The sequence below is a fragment of the Phyllostomus hastatus genome, unplaced genomic scaffold (assembly GCF_019186645.2).
Source record: "Phyllostomus hastatus isolate PE091 unplaced genomic scaffold, TTU_PhHast_1.1 phas_contig_38, whole genome shotgun sequence".
NCBI lineage: Eukaryota > Metazoa > Chordata > Mammalia > Chiroptera > Phyllostomidae > Phyllostomus > Phyllostomus hastatus.
In genome coordinates, this window is record NW_025333869.1 from 19,347,256 (window position 1) to 19,370,438 (window position 23,183).

Sequence of the window (23,183 nt, forward strand, 5' to 3'; positions counted from 1 at the left end):
TTTCATTTTCACCAATACTTTATTGATTTGGATATTTGAGTACGTTAGCTCTCCCTCATAGTATAACATTGATAGGTTCAATTAATATCTCAATTTGACCACTGTCAACTTCAGCTGGTCTGCCTGACCATGGAGCATCGTCCAACGAAAAATCTCTAGCACAGAACTTTGCAAACCACTTTTGACATGTTCAGTCCTTCACAGCACCTTTTCCATACACTGCACAGATCTTTTTTTGCATTTCATTGTGTTTTTACCTTTCTTGAAATAATAAAGCATAGTATGCAGAAAACTTGTGTATTTTCTTCCATCTTAAATATTAAAATAACTACACAAAAATGACCAATTTTGATAAGTCTGTTTTGAATGCACACAATACAATGTAACAAAATTGTTTCAAGTGAAGTTAAAGACAGCTAAGCACTACTAGAGCCATTGTATGAGAAAAAACAAACTAACTTTTTGGCCAACCCAATAGTCAGTGTATTTTAATTAACTTTTGCCATAAATCTTTTTAATATCAAACTGATGTCATTGGCCAGAGGGAACCCCTTCACATGGCTCCAATGTTAGTGTTTGCCTCATAGTGTTAAAACAAGCTCAGTGCATTGGCATTGATGAGTGAGTCTACAAATGACATACCTCATTTGACAGAACATACTAGAAATTTATTTCCTTAATCTAAATTTCCATTTTCCAGAAAGCTGTTTTTTAATGTTTTGAAATGAAGAAGCTTTTAAATAAATGACTAAGTCCTTCTCTTGTATTCCACAGGCCAGGGTCAAGCCCCACCGAACCTTCAGATTTAATGAGTGTGTATGTACACCCTACAATGCAGATTTTGATGGTGATGAAATGAATCTTCATCTTCCTCAAACAGAAGAAGCTAAAGCAGAGGCCCTTGTTCTAATGGGTGTAAGTAGGGTAATGCGGCCCAGATTATAGCTTCATAAAAGGAGGGAAAGGGGACCATGCCCTGTTGGAAAACCCCCCACAGTATATATAAGTGAGTCAGTGTCTGTAATAGGTGCTTAACTGGGGGGCGTTGATATTTTCCAACCTATAATGTGGATCCCTGAGAGAAGATGTGTACATGAGTACCAGTTATGAAAAAATGAGAGAAGAGTGCAGCAATATAGTAACCACTGGGTACCATGGGAAAAGGTATTTTACATAAGCAGATTTTCCAGTAGCTAAAGATTCTTAAAACACCAATACATGTTATTGAACATTCCATCTGACTGGAAACCTTCCTAAAGTGTATTATATGTTACTTTGTCTTCTAAAAGACACACTAAAAACATAGTCATTTTTGTAATGACTTTTAGCACCATTTTATTTTATTAACAATAAGGAGAGCCATTAGATGCTAGAGTTGCTGAGTGACAAGTGAGGCAGTTGCCTATTCTTGGGGAGCTTGCAACTGGGCTCTCTCTGTTCTAATGCTTCACTCCTGAACCCAGCCATAGCACAGTGTCATGTGGTGCCTGCTGTGTAGGGCCCTTCTCTTCCTAAACTTAATGACCCCAACCTATTGAATTTTTAGGACTTAGGTGTTTGCTTTTCCAGTATTCTAATTTTCTACGTTATACACTGATGTGTCTTCTGATTGTAAGAGTTCCTTCCTCCAAAAACACTACCATTTCTGCTATGATACTTCTAATCTATTTTGGGTTAGGGTGTTAGTATCAATTCTGAAGTGAAGATGATTAAAGCCCATGGGGATTTGGTGGGAATGGGAGGAAGGGAGCTGTATTTGTGGCCCTTCCCAGGGTTCTTCATGGCAGGAGTTGACATATCTTTTCTGATAAATGAAGTATTTAATGTAGCCTGTATTGTATATACATGTTTAAATTATCCTTTGAAGAATTTAATAACTCTAAGAAATTTATGTGCTAAAATTGACTGAGACCTTCAACTTTTAAAAACATTGATTTTTATTCAAATGTTCTAGCATAATAATGTAAGTTATTTAAATAAGGTAAAGTTTCTATACATTACAGCTTTCTTTATTTCTGCCTCTTAGAGGTAAGTTTGTTCCTTATCCATGAATTTAGATGGTTGCTGTCATGGTTTAAATAACCCTTTTTTTGGTTAACATTTTAAATACACAATTTGCTGTAGGGTCTTCATGATTGATTATAATAGCTTTACAGTGTTTCACCAAGTTAACACACCATGATTATCTACCCTCTGTTGTTGAAAGTTTAAAGGTTTAAGGTGTTTTTGTTGTTTTCCTTTGAAAATTAATCCCTCAGGGGCTATCCCTCTTTGCATTTACAATCTTTTGAATTATTCCTTTATCTCTTTGGCCTTTTCAAGTGAGTTAGTTGATGCCAATTGAGCACTACTATGTGCCACGGACTCTTCTAGGAATATAGCAGTGAATAAGAAAGTCAAATTCTTGCTTTCATTCCTATTTGACTGGGGAGAGATGGAAAATAAACAAATGTAAAATATATGTGAGCTGGTTATGAGTGCTAGGAAGAAAAGAATCAAGCAAGATGAGAAAGGAAGAGAATGAAAGGGGTTCTGTTTTACATTGAGCTCGTCTGGGAGGGCCGCTAGAAAAGTACCGTATGAGCCAAGTTCTGAAAGGAGTGGAAGAATAAGCAGTGGGACTGTCGGTGAAAAAATAATTCAGGCAGAGGAGCGGCGGATGCAAAGGCCCTGTGGTACAGTCACACTTGGGGAAACAAGGACTAACTTGTTTTCTCCAGAGCATCCCTGTCTGTGGCAGTGGTGATGAGTGTCATGTTGGGAACTGGTGAGTGATAGAGAGGACAAGATGGTTAACGGGTGGGTGGTTGATGGTGGATGGATAACCATGACTGAGTTCTTCTTCTGCACTCCTGCAGGAGGAGTGAAGGGTGAATACATCAATACAGTCATTCTTCCACTCTCATTTCTAGCAAGTTCTCCAGAGGAAATAATCAGAGTTGCAAAATTACTTGAAATAATGGAACACAGGCAGCTTCCACCTATAAGAAATTGATTAAATTATGTCACAGCCACACAATGAAACCCTTTATGGCTCTTAAAAATGGTGACATAGTTGTACACATAGTTGATTGGTAAATAGATGCTTATATGTTCGTAAAAATGTTCACAGCAAAAAGTTGAAAGGGTTATATACCAAAACCTTAAAACAATAGTCTTTTTACTTGGCAGTTTGACACATTGAGGATTTTGATATTTTTATGGTCTGTGTTTTTAGTGGAGTATTTTCATGGGGTATTTTCTGTAATGGATATACATTATTTCTGAAATTAAAAAGTAATGTTTAGAATGTTACTAGTGATAACAGCTATGAGCCTACAGCCAGTTAGACTTTGCTGTTGAATTTGCTATCATAGGTCCATTTTGTTAGATATCTTGTTATTGCAACGTATTTCATTGATTAAAAGCGAAAACAGTAAAACACAGACTTCAAGGATGTTGGATTGGAAGAATCCATAATTAATATCTAGACAGATCCCCTCAATTTCATGTGAGAAAATTATCTACTGCACCAATGCAGCAGTCCTGTCTCAGTGGACCAGGGTGGACTCTAGCTTGAATGTAGCCCAAAGTGCTCTGGAAACTTTTCCAAAATGTGTACATCTCAGTCTCACACACTTTGTTCCCACCCCAGACCACTTGCTGTCCAACTCCAGAGAAATTCTCTGAGCCAGAAGTGAAATGCCCAGCTAAAGGATCTGGGTGCTGCTCTGAGTAGGGGTTCAGAAGAAGGCAGGAACAGGTCTCTACTTGGAGGGCCTTTCGCTCTGGGTGAGGAGGCCCAGGGTACCCACCCACAAGTGCACACGAGCACCTCCACATCAAGAGCTGAGCAGATGCACTCTGACACACAGAACCTCCTTTAAATTTACCTGTGCATTGAACAGCTAGCGTCCTTTTCTACCCAATGTGCACTCACTAAATTTTAGTTAAATGCTATTATTGAATTATTTGTTGTTAGAATGTAATGCCTGTCTTATGAGAAAGAGAACAGTACTGTTCACTCATAGATGTGAAGATTTTTTTTTTTGGAGAAGTATATTTATTAGTAACAGTAGTCTTGGATGGACAGTAGAGCTCTTTACAAGAATCCAAACAACTTCACTCAGTTTTTTATTTTTGTGCTAGTAGGAACCTCTGAGGTATGTCTTGCTGGTATTTCTTCTCTCCCCTCAATAGATAAAGAAAATGGAAATTAGTCTCAAAGCTGGAATTAAGGCCTTTGGCTTCCATTTCTCAGCCTTGGAGTGCAGATCTTTGGACTGCATCATGCCTCCAAGAAGGGCTAATTTACTGTTTTCATTTTTCTTTTAGACTAAAGCAAATCTTGTAACTCCAAGGAATGGAGAACCACTAATTGCTGCTATTCAGGATTTTCTAACAGGTGGGTTTGTGAGGTTCACTTGAAAGGAGACTGTGGGACACTGATTCTCATTCGCAATGCTTTTATGTGAAAACTTGAAAGGCTGGTTTATTGCCTGTGTTTAATTCTATTGCTTGTTTACTAAGTTTAACTGTGAACCTACTTGAGATGTTTTGTATTGGTTGAATATTCATTGAATCAACAAGCATTTATTGAACTTCCACTGTAGACCAGGGCTTTTTTTAAGCACTGGGGATACAGCAGTGAGTAAATCAAAGTCCTTTTACTTGTGGAGCTTAGTCCTAGTTGGAGAGAGAGCCAATAAGCAGCTATATGTATTGTCACTTTTTTAGTAATCTTACATATTTATTTTAAAATTGAAATATACCTTGGCTAGTATGGCTCAGTGGGTTGAGTGCCAGCCTGCAAACCAAAGGGTTGGATTTGCAGTCAGGGCACACATCTGGGTTGAGGGCCAGGACGCCAGTAGGGGGAAAGCAGGAGGCAACCACACATTGATGTTTCTCTCCCTCTCTTTCCCTTTCCCTTTCTTTAAATGTAAATAAATAAAATGAAATAAAATTGAAATGTGATTTTCTCATGGTTTCATTCCTTTTATGTGTGTGTGTTTCTTAACATTTTTAGGTGCCTATCTCCTCACTCTTAAGGACACTTTCTTTGACCGAGCCAAAGCTTGCCAAATCATTGCTTCAATATTGGTTGGCAAGGATGAGAAAATTAAAGTTCGCCTCCCACCTCCTACAATATTAAAGGTTTGTGCAGGAAACTGTGTGTGTGTGTGTGTGTGTGTGTGTGTGTGTCCATTCATCCACCCCCATCTGCCCATATAGACGTACCCATGCAGTGCTGGGTTTGCGTGTGATTGCTATAGTACTGCCTTATTTGTGTGAAAGGGGTTGAGACCAGACTTGGCCAGTTGATGCTCTGGCTTCCTTTCCTCTTTCAGCCTGTCACCCTGTGGACAGGAAAGCAGATCTTCAGTGTCATCCTCAGACCTAGTGATGACAGTCCAGTGAGGGCCAACCTTCGAACCAAGGGCAAGCAGTACTGTGGCAAAGGAGAAGATCTCTGTGTCAATGATTCCTGTGAGTTAAAACAACAGAAGAGGGGAAGGAGGTCAGAACAGCAAGTAACCAATAACTTAAGTTCACCTAGCGAGCAAATTTGATGTTTCTCTAAGGCCTTAGACTTAGACAGGAGGTTTATTCTTCAGGGAAATGTAGCTGGTGTTTCTCCTCTCAGATGTGATTTTCCATTTCTCCAGAATGTAGAGATCCTGTAGACACACGATCTAGTGATTAGTATGTTCTTCTTTGCATGTATTGTGTCTTAAGTGACTAGGTTCTGTCTTTTTTTTCATTTTGTGTTTTTTAATTAAACTTATTTGGATGACATTGTTTAGTTTCTGTCATTTAATGCAATTTCTTTTATTCTGCCTTTTTTTGTTTTGGGGGCAATTTTTTTTTCATCAATGTGGACCTCATTACTTAAAGCATATAATTTATTATTTTATGTGCAAAAATGCATTCATTGACTAAAAGTATGACTAAAAAGTATAACAAAAAAGACTGATTGTTTTTACCTGGTCATTGAATTTTCTGACAACCCAAAGGTCAGGTGTAACAATGAGTATTTAAGTGCAAGCCAACAGATTCATCTAGGCTAATTCAACCCACATTATGTTCCACAGAATGAGGCAGGTTCTTTTTGGAATGAGGCCAGTGCCATTGAGCCAGCATTGACTTTCCAGCATGAGCTCCTTAGTTCACCCCAGTCTGCTAACAAGAATGGGCTTGGCTAGCAAGGCCTTGTGACAAGATCTGTAGAACCCTAAATGAAGGAATAAACTCTAGAGTCTCTCCGAAGGCCAAGGTTTCTACTGTCATAATGAAGATGAAATGTTTGAAGGGCATTGATTTCTCTCAAGTTTGTAACCTTTCCTTTGAATATATACTTCTTGGATATGTAAATATTTTGGTTTATTGTTTTAAATTGTGTTTCATTTCTTTCTAGAAAAGAATTTCATTTTTCTGTTGAATAGGCTCTTCATGATGGTGCCACTGTTAGTTTTCAATATCTTAGGTGAATAACATAGTGCTTTTCCACCATGGTTACAAAGCACTTTGCCATACATGATTTCATTGATGCCCAAAATATCCCCATGACATAAAGATGGCAAGTGCTTGATACTGTCATTTACAGTTCACAGATGAAGAGAAAGAGTCAAATAGTATATTTCAGAGTTAGGACTATAAGGTAACTGACAGGGCCTTTCATGCTTTTTAAAAGTCTCTAGATTTCCCCCCTTCCCCACAACCAAAGAAAAATTTTAAGGAGAATTTCTGTTTGCTTTAACTTTCAATTTGGGAATAAACTTTCTCAACTACCTCAAATTCTTTTTGGAATGAAGCAAAGCATATTAATTGTTTGTTCAAATGCATGATCATTATTATCCTCCCAGACGTTACTATCCAGAACAGTGAGTTGATGACTGGTAGCATGGACAAAGGAACACTGGGATCAGGGTCTAAGAATAATATTTTCTACATTCTGCTGCGAGACTGGGGCCAGAATGAAGCTGCCGATGCCATGTCACGGCTTGCCAGGCTGGCGCCTGTCTACCTCTGTGAGTATCTCAGCATCCTCGTCTTATTGCTGTATTTATTGTGCTTTTAGGGACTTCTGCTATTGTTTCATCCTCCTCTTCCCATCCCACACACATACACAGAGAAAAGGGTACTTAATCCAACCTAAACACTTATGCTTTTCTTAATGGAATTAATGTGATACACTGACTGATTTTGTTGCAGATTTGAATTTGCTTTTCAATATTCTCTCAAAATCTATAGTGGCTCCCTGTTGCCTACCAGATAAGGTTTTACTACATGAAGGACCTTTCATTGGCTGCTTCCAAGGTTCCACTCACAGTAGCCCTCTGAGCCTTCCAGGATTCAACCCTTCAGCCCTACCAGATACTCAAATGTTTTCCTGTATTCTGCACTATTCCATTTTCTTTGTTTTCTCATGTTTTGAGCGTACCACGGTTCAAGCAATTTTGCTGCTCAAAAACATCTTTAGGTCTACTCTTACACTTGATTATTTGGCTGGATATAGAATTTTCAATTGGAAACTATTTTCCCTCAGATTTCTGAAGTTATTGCTCTATTCTAGCTTTCAGGGTTGTTATTAAAATGTTTAATAATGCTCTCTAGTGTTTAATGGCATTCTTATTCCCAAGTTTTTGTATTTGAATTTTCATTTTATTCTGGAAGCTTTAAGAATCCTCTTTTTTGGGCATTATGAAAGTTCAGTGATACAGCTTTGGCATGGGTGATTTAAAATTCATTGTGCTGAGCACTCTGTAAACTCTCTTAATCTGTAACTGTGTGTCCCTCACTCTTGGAAATTTTCCTTTATTATTTTTCTGATAATTTTCTCCTTTATTTCCTTTGTTCTTTCTTTTTGGAATTTCTGTTAATTGCCAACTAAAGCTCCTGTATTGATTCTCTGATTTTATCTTCTCCTTGTCCTTTTTACTGTTATGTATTTAATTTCCACCTACTGTTTTCATCCACAGGTAGTTAATTTGTTCCTTTTCCTTTTTCTTAAGACTTCCTGTTTTTGCTCCCCAGATATATCTTCTCTGTCACTCTGAGAGAATACTACTCAGTTTTATTTGCCTCCTGAATAGTCTTTAGGTTTCTTTTTTCTTTGTGTTTGTTGTTTTCTGTCTTTCATGGTAGAAACTTTGCTCAAATAATCTAATTCCCTGGCCGTCATTCATAGTTTATGAGTAAGGCCCTAAAACATTGATTGGAAACAGAGCTGATTGTCTGATGGGCCTCTGGGTCTCTTAATTGAGCTGGAAACCAGTTTTTGTATTGAGGACCTGCCTAATACCCTATTAGTAATGTTTTCTCCAGAGACATTTTTCAATCCCAGCCTCTTTCCCAAGGATAAAGACCTGGCTGCCGGGATTCTGGGAACTGAACAGGGAAAAGGGCTAAGGAGTTTTGTAGCCATGGAATATGAAGACTTTCCCTCAGTACCTGGTTTTAAGTCATCCCCACCTGTCTGCACCTACCACCCCTGATCCAGAGTCTTTCTCCTTCCATCTTTGGTGTACTAAGCTCTCATCTCCCACAGGGGTTAGGCCCAGGAGCCTGTATTTTATGCAGACTTTACACTGGGTTTCTCTGTTTCCAGCACATACACTCTCTCTAGCATCTGCGGAACCTGGTGGTCTAGTTTCTGAGCCTTTCCATTGGCCCTCAGTTCTATAGCCACTTTTAGGCATGTTATTCCCCACCTCTCATCTGCTCACTTTTACATATATTAGGGTGCAGATTATTGATGGTGTAGACTTCTGTCAAGGTGAAGTTTACATTTGTTTCTTATTCTCTCTGTTTTGGAATGATTTCTGGAAAGAGAAACCAGGACTTGGGAGTGTGGGGCAGAATCTCAGCCCTTATGCTTCTGTCTTAGAACCAGAAGTCAGATGACTCACTTTCCATAGCTTTCTCGGGTCGCTCTCTAGTGTTTAATGGCAGTCTGCTTTATATTACAGTTAGGACATCACTGTGCTCCCCACTAAGTTGTAAGGTCTCTGAGAGGAGTTAGTGCGTCCCAGTCATGATTGTGTAACTCCCTAGACACTGACACAAGTTTTTTGTTGTTTTTTATTGAGAGAAAGAGAAGCATCGATTTGTTGTTCCACCCATCCATGTGATCATTTGTTGATTCTTATATGTGCCCAGACAGGGGATTGATCCCATAACTTTGGTGCATTGAAATGACACTAACTGAGCTACTGGGCCAGGGCTGTTTTAATTTAATTAAATTATAACAGATTCCCTGAAGTTATAAACTTATCTCTACATAGTAGGTTTACTGACATCTATGACTCTCTCTTCCTGCTTTACCTGCCAACTATTCTACAGCAAACCGTGGATTCTCGATTGGGATTGGTGACGTCACACCTGGCCAAGGGTTGCTAAAGGCCAAGTATGAGTTACTGAATGCTGGCTACAAAAAATGTGATGAGTACATTGAAGCCCTAAACACAGGCAAGCTGCAGCAGCAGCCTGGCTGCACTGCTGAGGAGACTTTGGAGGTGAGTCTGGCTCTTTGGGTCGGTTAGTTCAACCACTTCATGCTCACAGGATGAAGAGAAGGTAGCAGAGGGGAGTGGGAAATAAACATGCTTCAGCCTCATCTTGGCCTGGCACTGCTTGTGCATGTTCTCATTTGTTTAATGAGGAGAAGGCCTTCGATCAGGCCCCTTACATCCCTTTCTCTACATTCTAAGTAGTGAAGACACAGCCCTATCTGTTCATTTGGCCACACGGGCCTGTTCTTGTTCTGACATCATGCTTAGGCCCCTTCTGGAGCTGGTGCTTAGTGCTTCTGCCCTTTCTATTTCTGACGTCCTTTGACTGGAGGCTAGCACTGCAGCTGTTTAAATGGGTGGTCTTTGAAAGATACTTGGATACAGAAGATGGAAAGTTCATGTCGAGAGTCATACACCAGACTGCTGTCGCACTCCCTCACATGTGAAACTAGGTTAGCTGCCAACAGGACCAGCACATGCCGGAGTCAGAATCACCACCATCCCTGGAGAGCCCTGCCTTTTCTCTGAAGCAGCCAGGGTCAGGAATCTGACTGCACCTGGCTTGCATGGCTCCCTTCTGCCAACCCTGTAGCCTGGGCTCAGGGCTTTAACTCGCCTAAGTAGGGAAGGAAGGCTGGTTAAGCAGTAAGAAATTTTCTGATGAACAGAATGTTTTAAAAAGTTGTGTAAGGTACTCACCCTTATTAGCTCAGCCTTAATCTCATTTAAGTGTTAAAGAGAGAGAGGGAAAGAAATGCATGTTTGTCACCTAGAAAATTACTTGAGGCTCAGCAGCACCCATTTTTAATGGAACCATGACTCCTAAGTGATTCAACATGCTAAGTTGTGAGTTGAGGAATAACAATCTGGATGAGCTCATGGACTAGAATATTCCTGTAGAGTCACCTCATCACATGGTAAACGTGGGAATTCAGTTGTATTCTTGGCAAGAAAAAAATAGACAAATTTTATAAATAGTACAAGTATTATCTTACACTTTATACATTTATTTAGGCGCGTGTGTGTATATACAGTAATATAGATGCAGATATTTATTGTATAGGTAAGATTCCTGTACACAAAACCATGTACGGTCTACTTTATTGCTACTGAAAGGATTGTTCAAGGTTTTGTTGCTAATCATTTTTACCTTACACACTGATTTTGGAACCTTGTCTGTGTATATAGGGTGTCCTGATCTTCTGAGGCTCTGAAACCTTTATCTTTTGGAAGTCTGACATCTTGCTTAAATTTTTTCAAATTTCCATAAATGTCGGATTGTACATTGGTGGTCAGCAGAGCCAGTGAGGTGGCTCCACCACACATCTCCCTTTCTCCCACCAGGCTCTGATCCTAAAGGAGCTGTCGGTGATCCGTGATCACGCCGGCAGTGCCTGCCTCCGGGAGCTGGACAAGAGCAACAGCCCTCTCACCATGGCTCTGTGCGGCTCCAAAGGTGCGTGTGCTCTCTGACTGCTGCCATCATCACATTCTCCGTGTGGGCAGGCTGGTGTGGTTCTGGAAAATGGAAGAATTATGACTTCAAATAGACCTTTTGTGTATAAAGCATATCTTTTTAACCCATGTGCAGATAACCTTGACCAACATAGGTTTGAACTGCGTGGGTTCACTTACACAGTGATTTTTTTTTTAAATAAACTGTATTTTCGATCCACAGTTGGGAATCCACATATCTGGAGGGCTGACTTAAGTTATTTGTGGATTTCTGTGCAGGCAGCCAGTGTCCTTCACTTCACCCTTCTGTTGTTCAGGGGTCAGCTGTGTATACAAAAAGAATTATGTGCATTTGGGGGAGTTTAACTCTTCTAGAAGAGCTTGTTGGTAATGTGTGTGGGTTTCTGAGTTTCAAGATATTTTGAGCAACTTTAAATCAACTTTTTTAAATTTATATTAACACATTTATTGTTTCTGCAACACCATTGCAGATATAAAACAACTTTTTCGAAAAGCTAGGGAATTTTAAAATAATATACAGTATTTAGTGATGGGGCAAAATGCTTTAATTTCATATTTACCTTAAAGCATTAGGTTTCGTGATATTGTGCTCAAATCCAAAACCTCCATACTTCTCTTATTTCTGTGCGTGCTTTATAGATGAAGTCCAGCCTTTGACCTTTGCTTCCTCTCACCTTAATATTCTACTTTTACTCCTGGTACTTACCCCACATATTTCCATTCCTATGTCTTTGCTTCCCATGCTTCCACACGCTTTGGAAGCCACCCCCCCCCCCTTTTTGTGTCTCATTTATAATGTCCTCCAAAAGTTGAACCTGGTTGCTTCTTGAAGATGCACTTGCAGGTGTTACCTCTGGCCCTGAAGTGCTGGCTTGCTCTCCTTTTCCTGCATTACTGATAGCTCTACTCTAGATTATGAACTTTTCGAGGAGAAGGGGCTGTGCTGTGTTATGGTCCTGTTTTATCCCACAGATCTGCTTTCACTTGAATTAATGTTATTTCAGTAAATGAATATTACATGCCTGACCTCCTTCCCCAGGTTCCTTCATTAACATATCACAGATGATTGCCTGTGTGGGACAGCAAGCCATCAGTGGCTCCCGAGTTCCAGATGGCTTTGAAAACAGGTCCTTGCCTCACTTTGAAAAACACTCAAAGGTAAGCAGTAGTGGATCAGGCAGAACTTTGAAGGACAGCCATCAGCAGTGCAGAAGAAAGTAACTGAAGCTCTGTGGCTGCCAACCAAGCGACTCCACAAGGTGTTGTATGAGGGTGGGCGCTGCTCAGGGTTGTTATTCCCTCTTCAGTCCAAACTGAGTCATGGACAGGAGCCTTGTTAAACTCAGAGCTATAAAACTTGGACAATGCCCCCTTGTATATTTTCTCTCTGAGGAGGAAGATTTCAGTTCCCCATCCAACTCCAGTAATCAAACCAGTACTTTACTTACTACATACACACACACACACACAATCAGTATGCTTGTTTTGGGGGCACTGATATAAAAGTATAAGGATTTTAAAATAGTGATCGTGTAAACCACACTCAACCAACCAGGAAATTTCAGGTTCTCTCTGGAATTTTCAAACTCCGCTTGAAAATGACTTCTGAATTTTATTAACCTTTGTGGTTTGGGCATTAGTGTAAGCAGAAAGAGACAAACCTGTGCCAAGGTTGTTTTGGGATTCAGAGCAGACAAGTATTAAATCTGTAGTTAAGGAACTTAAAGTAGATTTGGTCACTTAGTAAATTCTGGCTTTGGAGTCAGCTGTTGTTCCTATTAAGGCACAAATGTCCATCCCCTCCCAGATATGTGGACTATCTGTATCAGGTAGCCCCAGGAGCAGTTCAGATCCTCTGTCCAAGATCAGAATTCACTAGAGGTCAGGCAGATAAGTGATCACTGGAATGGTGCCTGCCCGTGCTTGTCAGGCTCACAGTTGTAAGGCAACCTGACTCAGAGGAGAGGCCAGGGCATCCAGACTGCTTAGTCCCTGGACCAGTGCTAGATTAGACTCCAGGAAGTCTGTGCTTGCCTAGAAATGTCTGTGAGTAAAGCAGCTGCCCCTTAAACAAAATAAGGAAGGAGGAAGTTGGTCTGTTCATCCAGATTGTCCTCTAAGGGACAAAGACCTATCAATCAAAGCCCATTTGGCCATTTTACATAGTGTTTTGTATATTTGTGTATTTTTATGGTGTTACTAAAATACATTTCATATGTCAGTCACCCCTGCAAAGGATACCCATTCAGTGACTTGTATATTCAGATAGTTGTGCGATCACCACCATAGTCTAATTTTAGGGCATTTTCAGCACCCCATAATGCAACTCCATAAACATTAGCAACATGAGGTTGTGTTTGGGAGGTGGGCAGGCCGGGCCCACAGGAAGGCTTGTCTGTAGGGGAATCATTATTTCCCAGGGAACAGGCCACTGCAGTCAGGCAGCGCCCTCTGGAGACCGAATCAGTTGCAACCCAGGCTTTAGTTTCCCTCTCCCGAGTCACTTGCCTGCCACTAGCACCAGCACAAACTCTGGCTGGGCCTCACCCTCCTTGTCTTTGGTAAGGCTGGGTTGTGCCAAATTATTTCTCCTTTAGGAAAGGGTATATAAAGCCTGTCGCATTGTGAAAGTACATTGGCCAGGTGTTTATAGCTTGAAGGTGTGGCATTTTCTGATTTGAATGGGTTTTGGAATAGTGGACCTTGAACTTTTTGTCGTTGTTTGATTTTTCTTTTTTTTTTTCCCTACCTTTCTTTAGCTTCCAGCTGCCAAAGGCTTTGTGGCTAATAGCTTTTATTCTGGTTTGACACCAACCGAGTTTTTCTTCCACACAATGGCTGGCCGGGAAGGTCTAGTTGACACAGCCGTAAAGACAGCTGAAACAGGATACATGCAGGTAATTTAAAGGAATGTAGACCATTAGCAACAGAGTAGACAGGTCTCTCTGTGGATTTTGACTGCTGAGTGTTTACATATTTTGTGCATGAGCTAAAATTTATCCTATCTTGATATTTAAAAGGAAAACTTAAGAAACATAGGTGCCCTAGAATTAAACAGCAAAAAGGGTAGTGTTAATGTTCCAGATCGTATGTTCCTCGAACGATCAAGACCAGGCCAGATCCACACAGACCAGGGCTCCGTGAGAGGAGCATGGGGACTGGAGGTGCATCCTGGGACACACTGCTGAACCTCACGGAGCCTGTTTCCTAATGCACGATAATGGGCGTAACAGCTCGTGCCTCCTGTTCATTGAACAGACTCTGCTTCTCACTTTGAACTATTGTGTAACTCATTATTAGTATCATTCTGATAGACTCCAAGAACCTATTCTGGTGCCCGCCACATGAGGGAAGGCTCTCCACTGTGTGTACAGTGCTAAGATAATAGGCTCAGGTAGATAAGGCCAAACCAGAGGGTTTCCTGCGACTGTGCTTCTCAGGCTTCCACAAAGGTACCCTAATGACAGAGGTGTGGGAACACATTCCTACTTTGCTCTTCCATAAGACCACAAGGAGAGGACTTCTTTTCGATCTAATTTTTAGTTCTGCTCTGTGTACTCCATAATATGCAGGTGCGGGCGGGGCAGGTTAATGTTTTTACCTACTTACAACACTGGGTAAAGTTAAAACTTCAAGTTGCTGGGCCATGAACTTGCTGTAGCTTGTTGTCTCCTCTTCTCACTGTGGATCCCAGTTTGAGAAACATGGCTCTTTGTAAACTGGGAAACCAGGATTGATAATCAAGAGATGTAATTGAGTGGACCAGAACAAACAAGGTTGATGAGGGTGAACATGGACTTGGGGCAATAGACACCTCTTTCTGTAACCACTTTTGTACCTCATGTGTCCTTACTGATACTTCCCTTTCAATCATCTCCTGATGGGAAATTCCCCTTCAGTTTTGGAGTGTGCTGCTTTTGTCAAAAACCCAACAGACTGAAATGCCTTTACCACTGTTGCCAGAATGTCTTTTGACTTTATTCTTTTGTCTTTATCTTTTAGAGTAGAATATGACTTTCCCAGAGCAGTGTGTTAACCTAGAACAAATTAGTTTTGGCATGAGGGATTTTTGTTTTGAAGTTGCCTGGAAGAAGCTTTATTTCTCTTTAATTCACTGGGCCACTGTCACATTGCTGGCTGGAGTGTGTTCTGCCAGTGGGAGGTTTTCCCTAAGCAGATTTGAGAAATGGCTGCTGCCTGCTGGTTCAAGCACAATGCCTTCCCTGTTCTCTCTTCTTTCCCGTCTGTCCCAGAAGAGGGTCTGCACCTGATCCTCTGTAATTCATATGGAAGTCCACAGGGGTCCTAGATTAAGTTGTGTTTAGAAATACAAAGCCATTGCATTAATTTATACCTTAGGGAAAAAGAAAGGGAAGGCAAAGCAGGCTAGGAAAACAGTGTTTGCATATACCATTTGGAGTTGATGGGGTTTAAATTGCATGTATTCTGAAACACTAAAGTGCTGGAGCTTGAGGCATATTATAAATCCCACTGGACCAGCTAGTGAGACACTCTTGGCCTTGTTCTTGGGGTCAGGGGAATTTTTTTTAAGGAATTCCTTATAAAATGTGTTTATCTGATTAATGGGCTAGTAACCTTGAAACTTAAGAGTTGCACATCTCATCCTCTGCACATGTGACTAGTCTTCCCAAAGCAGGTGAGCTTTTTTCCCTCTGTTTTTTTTTTTTTTCCCCTTTAGAGAAGGCTTGTGAAGTCCCTCGAAGATCTTTGTTCACAGTATGATTTGACAGTCCGAAGCTCTACGGGTGATATTATACAGTTCATTTATGGAGGAGATGGCTTAGATCCTGCAGCTATGGAAGGAAAAGATGAACCCTTGGAGTTTAAAAGGGTTCTGGACAACATCAAAGTAAGATTTAGTATTATATCGGGTAGTGTTTTGGAGGACATTTCTTTAGAATGGAGGTACCCTTTGGAAAAATCACACACAGTTAATGTTCAATCGTGTCCAACTACTGGCTTAGTACTTTTCTTTTTGTGTTATTCTGCATAATTTTCCCAAACATAAAGGAAAGATATTTTCTCAGTTTAAAAATTTAGTACCCAGATGCCAATAGGAAAAGAGACCTTTGGTTTCTGTGCAGTAGTGGCCAGTGTTATAACACTGACCATGGGTGTTGAAAAGCAGGCACATTTCACATATTTTAACTGGGGGTATAATTGAGAACAATCATTTTGGGAGGTAGTTTGACAATACTGATCTGAATTTAAATGTGGGTGCATTTTGACCCCATAGTTCCACTCACAGGAATCTGCCCTACAGAAATTATCTAAATGTGCCAAGAATATTTTCCCAGTGTTGTTTATAGTAGAGACAAGCCATCCAGGTAGGAGAGCTCAAATATCTAATGGTCTGCCTGTGCATTAGGATGGTAAGGAGCCATTACAACTTCGGGGAAATTCCATGAGCTTGAGGGTGGAGGAATATTTTCATTCTTAAAATATTTGGGTTTTTTTTAAAAAAAACAATTTGTATTTTTTAATTTAGTCTTTATTGTCCTTTTTTTCCATTACCATTAAGTCCCTAATACCCTCTTCCCCCTAACAATCTTTTTTTTTTTAAGTTTTATTTATGGATTTATTTTTAGAGTTGGGGGAAGAGAGGGAGAGAAGTATCAATGTGCAAGAGATAAATCAATTGGTTGCCTCTGGTGCACCCTAACCTGGGGACCTGGCCCACAACCCAGGCTTGTGCCCTGACTGGGAATCAAACCGACAGCCCTTTGGTTCACAGGCCAGCACGCAGTCCCCAGAGCCACACCAGCCAGGGCAAGTTTGTATTTTTAATGCAAATCTGAGTTGGGGTAAAGTTTAGGAAGTAATGGAACAATATCCACTGACTATCCCAGAAGTCTTTGTATAAGGTAGAATATCAGTTTGCCCTGTTTTCACCTTCATATTAAAGGTAGAGTCTGAAATTTGTTTTGAATGGGAAAAAAACATCACAGGTTGCTAAAAAGATCCCTCTGAGTAAAGTTGTTCTGTCTCTTGTAAATTCTCGCATTTAATATCAGCCCCTTCTCCATTGCCCTCACATGCCACACCATTTCCTTTTAATACTTGAGGCAGTCTTCCCGTGTCAGAGTGAGCCTGCTCTCAGTAAAAACGAACTGATCCTGACCACTGAGTCGATCATGAAGAAGAATGAGTTCCTCTGCTGCCAGGACAGCTTCCTGCAGGTAAGCTTTCCAATGCTGATCACACCCAACTTGGCTGTCACAAAATTGTTTGCCGAGTGCCAGCAGATGAATTTTTAAGCTGGGGGGTTTATGTAAGAGTGTTTCTTTGTTAAAAAATTCAAGAATGGCCTCGGCAAAATCTAACAGCCAACATGAAGAATTTATCTTATGTCTTTCTTAGTTTATGGCTCTTACACAGGTGTTTTTACACTAGAAGAAAAATGCTTTAGCTAGAGAACTAATTTTTTTTAACCCTACCCCTATTATCAACACCCTACAGTCACTTTCTTATCCTGTGGACCAGTGCTTCTTCCCTACATCATTCTGAATCCCAATGATTTATATTAGTAGAGTTGTTCTAGTACCTTTCATTTTAAATTGTTCTTTCTCCTACTGCAGTGTGGATTAGAAATCTATGGAGCCCACCTTCTTTTTCCTTCTGGGGACTTGTTACCTTGATGTCCCCTTAAGGTTTTCTTTGTTTTTGTTTTTTAATGCCACTGATCTGCTCAAACAGCTCCTTCCTATTTATATTGTGGTTATGACCAAAGCAAAAGGATACAGAAATCAGTGTGGCTTCCTTTGTGTACTGATTGGTGATTCAGATGCAGCAAAAAAATCAGCTGGAATGAATCCCTTTCAGTATATCAAAACTAAAAACCACAAATTGAAACTTTAAGAATGCTTTGGTTAAGGAAGCTCTTCACTTCCTTTCATATGTTGAGGTGTGAAAAGTGAAAAAGAGAATCTTACAGATTTTTTTTTAAATCTTACAGATTTTAATATGTTTGAAATCAAGAGTGGGGTTAGGCTGTGCACCTTTGTTTGATTTTTTTCAATAGTTTTTTAACTAAGAAATTAGAATTGTGACTTTGTTTTCTGCATAATTATATTTACGTATTTATTTCTCTGTTTACCCTTGAAGACCTTAACTGAGACAGGCTATGAGAAGTATAACGAGGTAATGCACTTAGCATGCTGACTGCTGAGTGTGAAGGAGTGAGCTCTAGCAGTGCCCCAGCTGTTTGCCAGCGCCAGAGACAACAGACTTCCATCCCGGTGCTGGCAAACACGGCTTCCCTGTGCATCACTTCGGACTGGTGCCTTTCTTGCCTTTGACAGGGTTTAATGGGTGACCTTCTGACCTGCAGTGTTTATTTAGTCAGCAAGCACTTGTTCAGCTGTCACTGTGTCACACACTGTGCAGATCCTCGGGACACAAAGATAACTAAACATGTCCTTGCCCTTCAGTAAGCTCACAATCTGATGAATTCAGTTTTGCCAAGAGGGTTCAGAATCCACTGGCCAGATTGATGTGTCTGAACCTTGGAAATGTTCTCTGGCTCTGCTTTGTGCCAGAGCAGAGGCAGCTCCTAAATGGCGTCAAGCCCTGGCCCTGCCAGAGGTTATGCCTGTGTTCACAGACTGCTGTGGCATTAAGTGTGAGGATTTAACTGCTGGTTAATCGTGTGATTAATTGCCTGCCATTTGCCATGTTGTTAGTTCTCTGTAGTATGCATGGGTTGATGCAGCTGAATTCTTAGTCATTTATTTCAGTTTCCATTTCTGCAAAATAAGCTTTTTTGTTTTTTAACCTCCAGAATATCTAACTTTTGTGTAAGGAAAGTCATTTCTTTCAGGAAAGCCACTAGAAGCAGTTCCCTGTGGGTGGCAGCTGAGAGATCACATGTCTAGCACCTAAGCTCGGGGATGGTTTTAGGTGTGTCCTCTCTACTCCTATGTGTGCAAAGCCCCTCACAAATGAAAATCCCCTGATCTGCTCAGCCATAGGCTCTCGTTCCGGTTTCCCTGCGCCAACAGGTGGGGCAGCCTTTAACACCTGAAGATCAAATGGCAGCACCTGAGCCAAGAGGGCTTTCAGGAGCTCGTCTAGAAGGATACGACGACACCTAGACAAATAGGCTGGGGGAGGAAGTGAGCAATATGAAAGAATCTTTTTCACTGAGTAATATATAGCAAAAAATGAAGCAGCAGAGAGTATTCCTGCCTTTGAATATTCCCACTGTTAGGCAGAGTCACTCCAGAAGAGATTGCTCCACCGCCCTCTCCAGCTCTAATTTCCTTCTCTGGTTTTCAATAATGGACTGTATCTACAAATGCACTCTCAAACTTGTAATTAGTAAGTAAGCCTAGAGAGTTTCTCTTTAAAAAGAGTCCCTTGAGAATTTTCAAGTTCTTGCAAACTAATAAAAGTCCTTTGTGTGTACAACAATGGCTGAATGTATCTCCACACTTTCTCAATGAGAAGAAGGCAGTGTGGCATGAAAAGGCCATGTTCATGAACAAGGGGTAGCCAAGGTGTGATGGACTCCACAGGTAAGCCCCTTGTCCACCTGAGATTGTAGGATATAGACTGAAATTCATAGTGGGTAAAGACGACATTGCTGAAACCCCTATCCGAAGAGCAGACTTTGGAGAAAGCATCTGACCTCATGAAGAGGCCTGTCACCTTGGCAAAGCATGATTGCCTTTAGCCCCTTAGTGGTCTCTGCTGTGAGTGCTGGGACTAGTGCCATGCCCCCTCAGAGGGAGGGCTCACTGAGCTGTGCAGTCACTGCCAGAGAAAGGCCCATGAGCCACGGACTAGTTTATTTTCAGAAAAGGTAGTAACAGGAATTGCCAGGCAGTCAGTGGGAGGCTAAAGAGGTTTATTTTTGCAGTGTTAGGATAGAACTGGGTTACTACATGTTAAGCTTTCTATAGGTACCTTACAGTGTTTATTTTTGTGAAAGTGAACCTCTGGTTTATTTCTACTGAGCTTTTTTTTTTTTTAAGATTTTTATTTACTTTATTTTTATAGAGGAGAGGGGGAGGGAGGGAGAAGGAGAGAGAGAAACATCAGTGCGTGGTTGCCTCTCCCACACCTGCACCCAGGTCCAAGCCTACAGCCCAGGCATATTCCCTGACCGGGATTCGAACCAGCAACCCTCTAGTTCTCAGGCCAGCACTCAATCCACTGAGCTACACCACTGACAGCTCTGCTAAGCTTTTAATCAAGGGAGCAAGACAGTAGCAAAGTTCAGCCTCTCTGCCGCCTGGCTCAAACAAAGCATCAAATACTGTTTTCTGTTATATACCCATTTCTCCTTACCTGCTTTCAAGGGAAAATAAGCATTAATACCAATACCCAAAGTAAAATCAAACAGCCTGGATAGAAATTTCAGCTCCCAGTAAAGCATGATTTTCTCCTTCTATTTTTGGAAAAACATCTTTTATTATTAAGAACATCTGAAGTTGCTCCGCTAGCTACATTAAAATTCCTGATGCCTTGCCTTGGAATGAGCATAGCCCCTTTCACATCAAGACATCCTTCTACAGCATTTTTGTTGTCAATAAGGCACTTAATATAAGTGAAAAAAAGGAAACAATATAGTGCAAGCTTTTCCTATTGGACACCCAGTAGCTTCATTATAAAGAGATTGGGAACAGAGTAGTCATTTAATGCCCTTTGGGATCATGTAGTCAGGCTGTTCATGGGTGCTATAAAGTAGGTTTTAGGAAACCTATTTCCCTCCTCACGTTGATACTTTTGGGTCACAGCTAGAGGGGCAGGTACTCCCTAACTCTGAAGGGCTATTGCATTTCCAGACTGAGACTGGCCACCAGCCAACATGGCTCTTCAGAAAGTGTCCTGGGCTCTAAGGATGGGCCCTCAATCCCACCCCCAACTGCCATTCCACAAAGATTAGACAAATGCACAGACTTCCACCTCAAGGACCACCTCAGCAGCATGGATAGTAGGATCAACTCGGGGACAGCCAGGCAGGGAGGCCAAGGAAGGTGTGATGGCAGCTGCCACCAGGCTTCAGCAGGGTTTCCATTCACCCAAGGCTTCTACACCATCATATTTACCTGGATACACCCAGTGCCCCCACAGAGGCAAAGCCAAGGTCCCATCTCACCCTAGGCTCAAATGAGTGAGTGAGGCGAACCAGCACTGGGAAGGACTCTGAAGACACCTGGCCGTGCTCCTTTCTCCTCAGTCTGCTCTTAAAAAAAAAAAAACCTGTTTCAAACAAAACTAGGTGTTTTCAGCTATGTGATATTAACTGAGGGGACTTGGGGCAGGGCATGCTGGTGTTTTGGGGGGCCCCTTAACCAACCTCAGAATCCAGAAACAAGACCTCAAGGCTTTGTAGTCACAGTATGCAGTCCATCCTTGGGCCAGGTCACTCACTGGTCTGTCCATGCAGCTGGATGCCTACAGTTGGCCAGAGTGCCGTTCATGCTTACTCTCACCATGATTTATCCAAAGTCATCAAGGGAAATTCTATTTCCCAGAGAGCTGCTGAGGGGAAATGTCTGTCCACTCTCCCCATACCCTCAAAAAGGACTTCTGCTCCTGCATGGTATGTGACATCAACTCATCTGAAAAGTACTCTTAAGAGTCATTCATTCCCTGGCCAGGTAATGAATCGGTTGGTGGGAGCATCATGCGATTGCACCAGGGTTGCACGTTCAATCCCCAGTCAGGGCACATACAAGAAGCAACCAATAAATGTATGAATGAGTGTAACACCAAATCGATGTTTCTCTTCTCAAATCAATAATTAAAATTAAAAGTCCTATTGCGCCTAATATGTGAGCCCACCTCCCCCAGGGAGCAGGACTTTGATGGGGTAGCTCATTAAAGCACACCATACCCCCTTCTGTAAGTACTCCCCGAGAGGAGGTGCTGGCTGATTCTGGTTCCAGGAGTGACCATGAGGCTGGCTTTGTTTCATAGACACACTATCATTTGTAAACAGATGGCTTTTTTTCTCTTTGAGCAGTTGCCAGAAAACCTTGAGTCAGGTCCACAGACTCTAGCCCTGGCATGTGTACCCCCCCTTGGATGTACTTCTCACCTTCCTTGCTCCATTTAGTCACCATCCTGGGGCTTAGAGTACTGTTCTTTCCATCTTTTTTGTTCTTTTTGTTGTTCTTTTTTCTTCTTGTTTCTTTCATTTTATGTAGCAAGAATAGCAAATAAACTGATGTTTCACTTCTAGCTTTGAGAGTGGTTTCCAGGAATCCTTCCAAAGTTCTAATGGTGTGTGGGAAGGGAGAGAGACTGAGGGAGTGATGCAGAGGTGAGAGTCGGAGAGAAGGAGAAGCTGGATTGGGGAGTGTTTCCTTTGCAATGAAGGCAAGTTCAAAGCATGTGTTGGAAATGTATGTAATGTCTGCAAAGCTATGCTTTAGCGTGTAAGTATTTAAATTGATCATAACGACTTCAGAAAAAATTTAGAAATTAATCTAGAGACTAAAAGTGTAAGTGGTACACTTCTACCTGTCTGAACTGTGTGAATGTAAGCAGTGCAGTGTGCTGGGGAGCAGAAGAGAAAGCAGCAGGTACAAAGGATGGTCCTGGTTCTGTACAAGGTGACGTAACAGAGCCAGGAGAGTAGCTGGAGCGTGCCTCATTGGCTGAAGCCTCATTGGAATAAAAAGGCCTTAGAAACATCTAAACCAATGAGTGATACGTCTGGGCTGTGGATGATTTTGTATATTCTTTACAAAAACATTTTGTAATAGGAATTTGATCCATAGTGTATCTCTTGTAAGTATATATTTAGCTGTCACTAAAATATAGGCTCATCATACTACTGAAGTTTAAAACATCATGCCATCTGAATTACTGAGGAATATGCAACTTATGTTTGCTGTGTCACCTTTCAGGAAATAAAAAAATTCATTAAGGGAGTTTCTGAGAAGATCAAGAAAACCAGAGACAAATATGGCATCAACGATAATGGCACAACAGAGGTAACTGGCCTTTCCCAACAGGTGGGACGGACGCTAAGGTGTTTTCAGGTGCTGCCAGCCCTAACTCTGCATTTGGTTCTGCTCTTCCAGCCCCAAGTGTTATACCAGTTGGACCGGATCACCCCAACCCAAATAGAAAAGTTTCTGGAGACCTGTAGGGACAAGTACATGAGGTATGGATGCTAATTGTCTTAGACTGCCAGGCAGTCACATGGCTCTCTCATATCCTTCCTGTTTCCCCAGG

The 23,183-nt window shown here is 41.3% G+C and overlaps 1 protein-coding gene across 2 annotated transcripts in view; it reads left to right on the plus strand.

Moving 5' to 3' along the window:
* POLR3A (RNA polymerase III subunit A) overlaps window positions 1-23,183 on the plus strand; it is a 51,430-nt gene that overhangs the window by 17,565 nt on the left and 10,682 nt on the right. The window contains exons 11-24 of one of the 2 annotated variants that reach the window (XM_045842077.1): window positions 775-915; window positions 4,315-4,384; window positions 5,009-5,136; window positions 5,331-5,469; window positions 6,846-7,010; window positions 9,325-9,497; window positions 10,839-10,950; window positions 12,010-12,128; window positions 13,730-13,867; window positions 15,670-15,840; window positions 17,057-17,170; window positions 18,096-18,131; window positions 22,853-22,939; window positions 23,030-23,112. In XM_045842077.1, the coding sequence (XP_045698033.1) occupies window positions 775-915; window positions 4,315-4,384; window positions 5,009-5,136; window positions 5,331-5,469; window positions 6,846-7,010; window positions 9,325-9,497; window positions 10,839-10,950; window positions 12,010-12,128; window positions 13,730-13,867; window positions 15,670-15,840; window positions 17,057-17,170; window positions 18,096-18,131; window positions 22,853-22,939; window positions 23,030-23,112 (1,676 nt within the window). The remainder of the gene's footprint in view (window positions 1-774; window positions 916-4,314; window positions 4,385-5,008; window positions 5,137-5,330; window positions 5,470-6,845; window positions 7,011-9,324; window positions 9,498-10,838; window positions 10,951-12,009; window positions 12,129-13,729; window positions 13,868-15,669; window positions 15,841-17,056; window positions 17,171-18,095; window positions 18,132-22,852; window positions 22,940-23,029; window positions 23,113-23,183) is intronic. The other variant, XM_045842078.1, reaches the window with a different exon arrangement.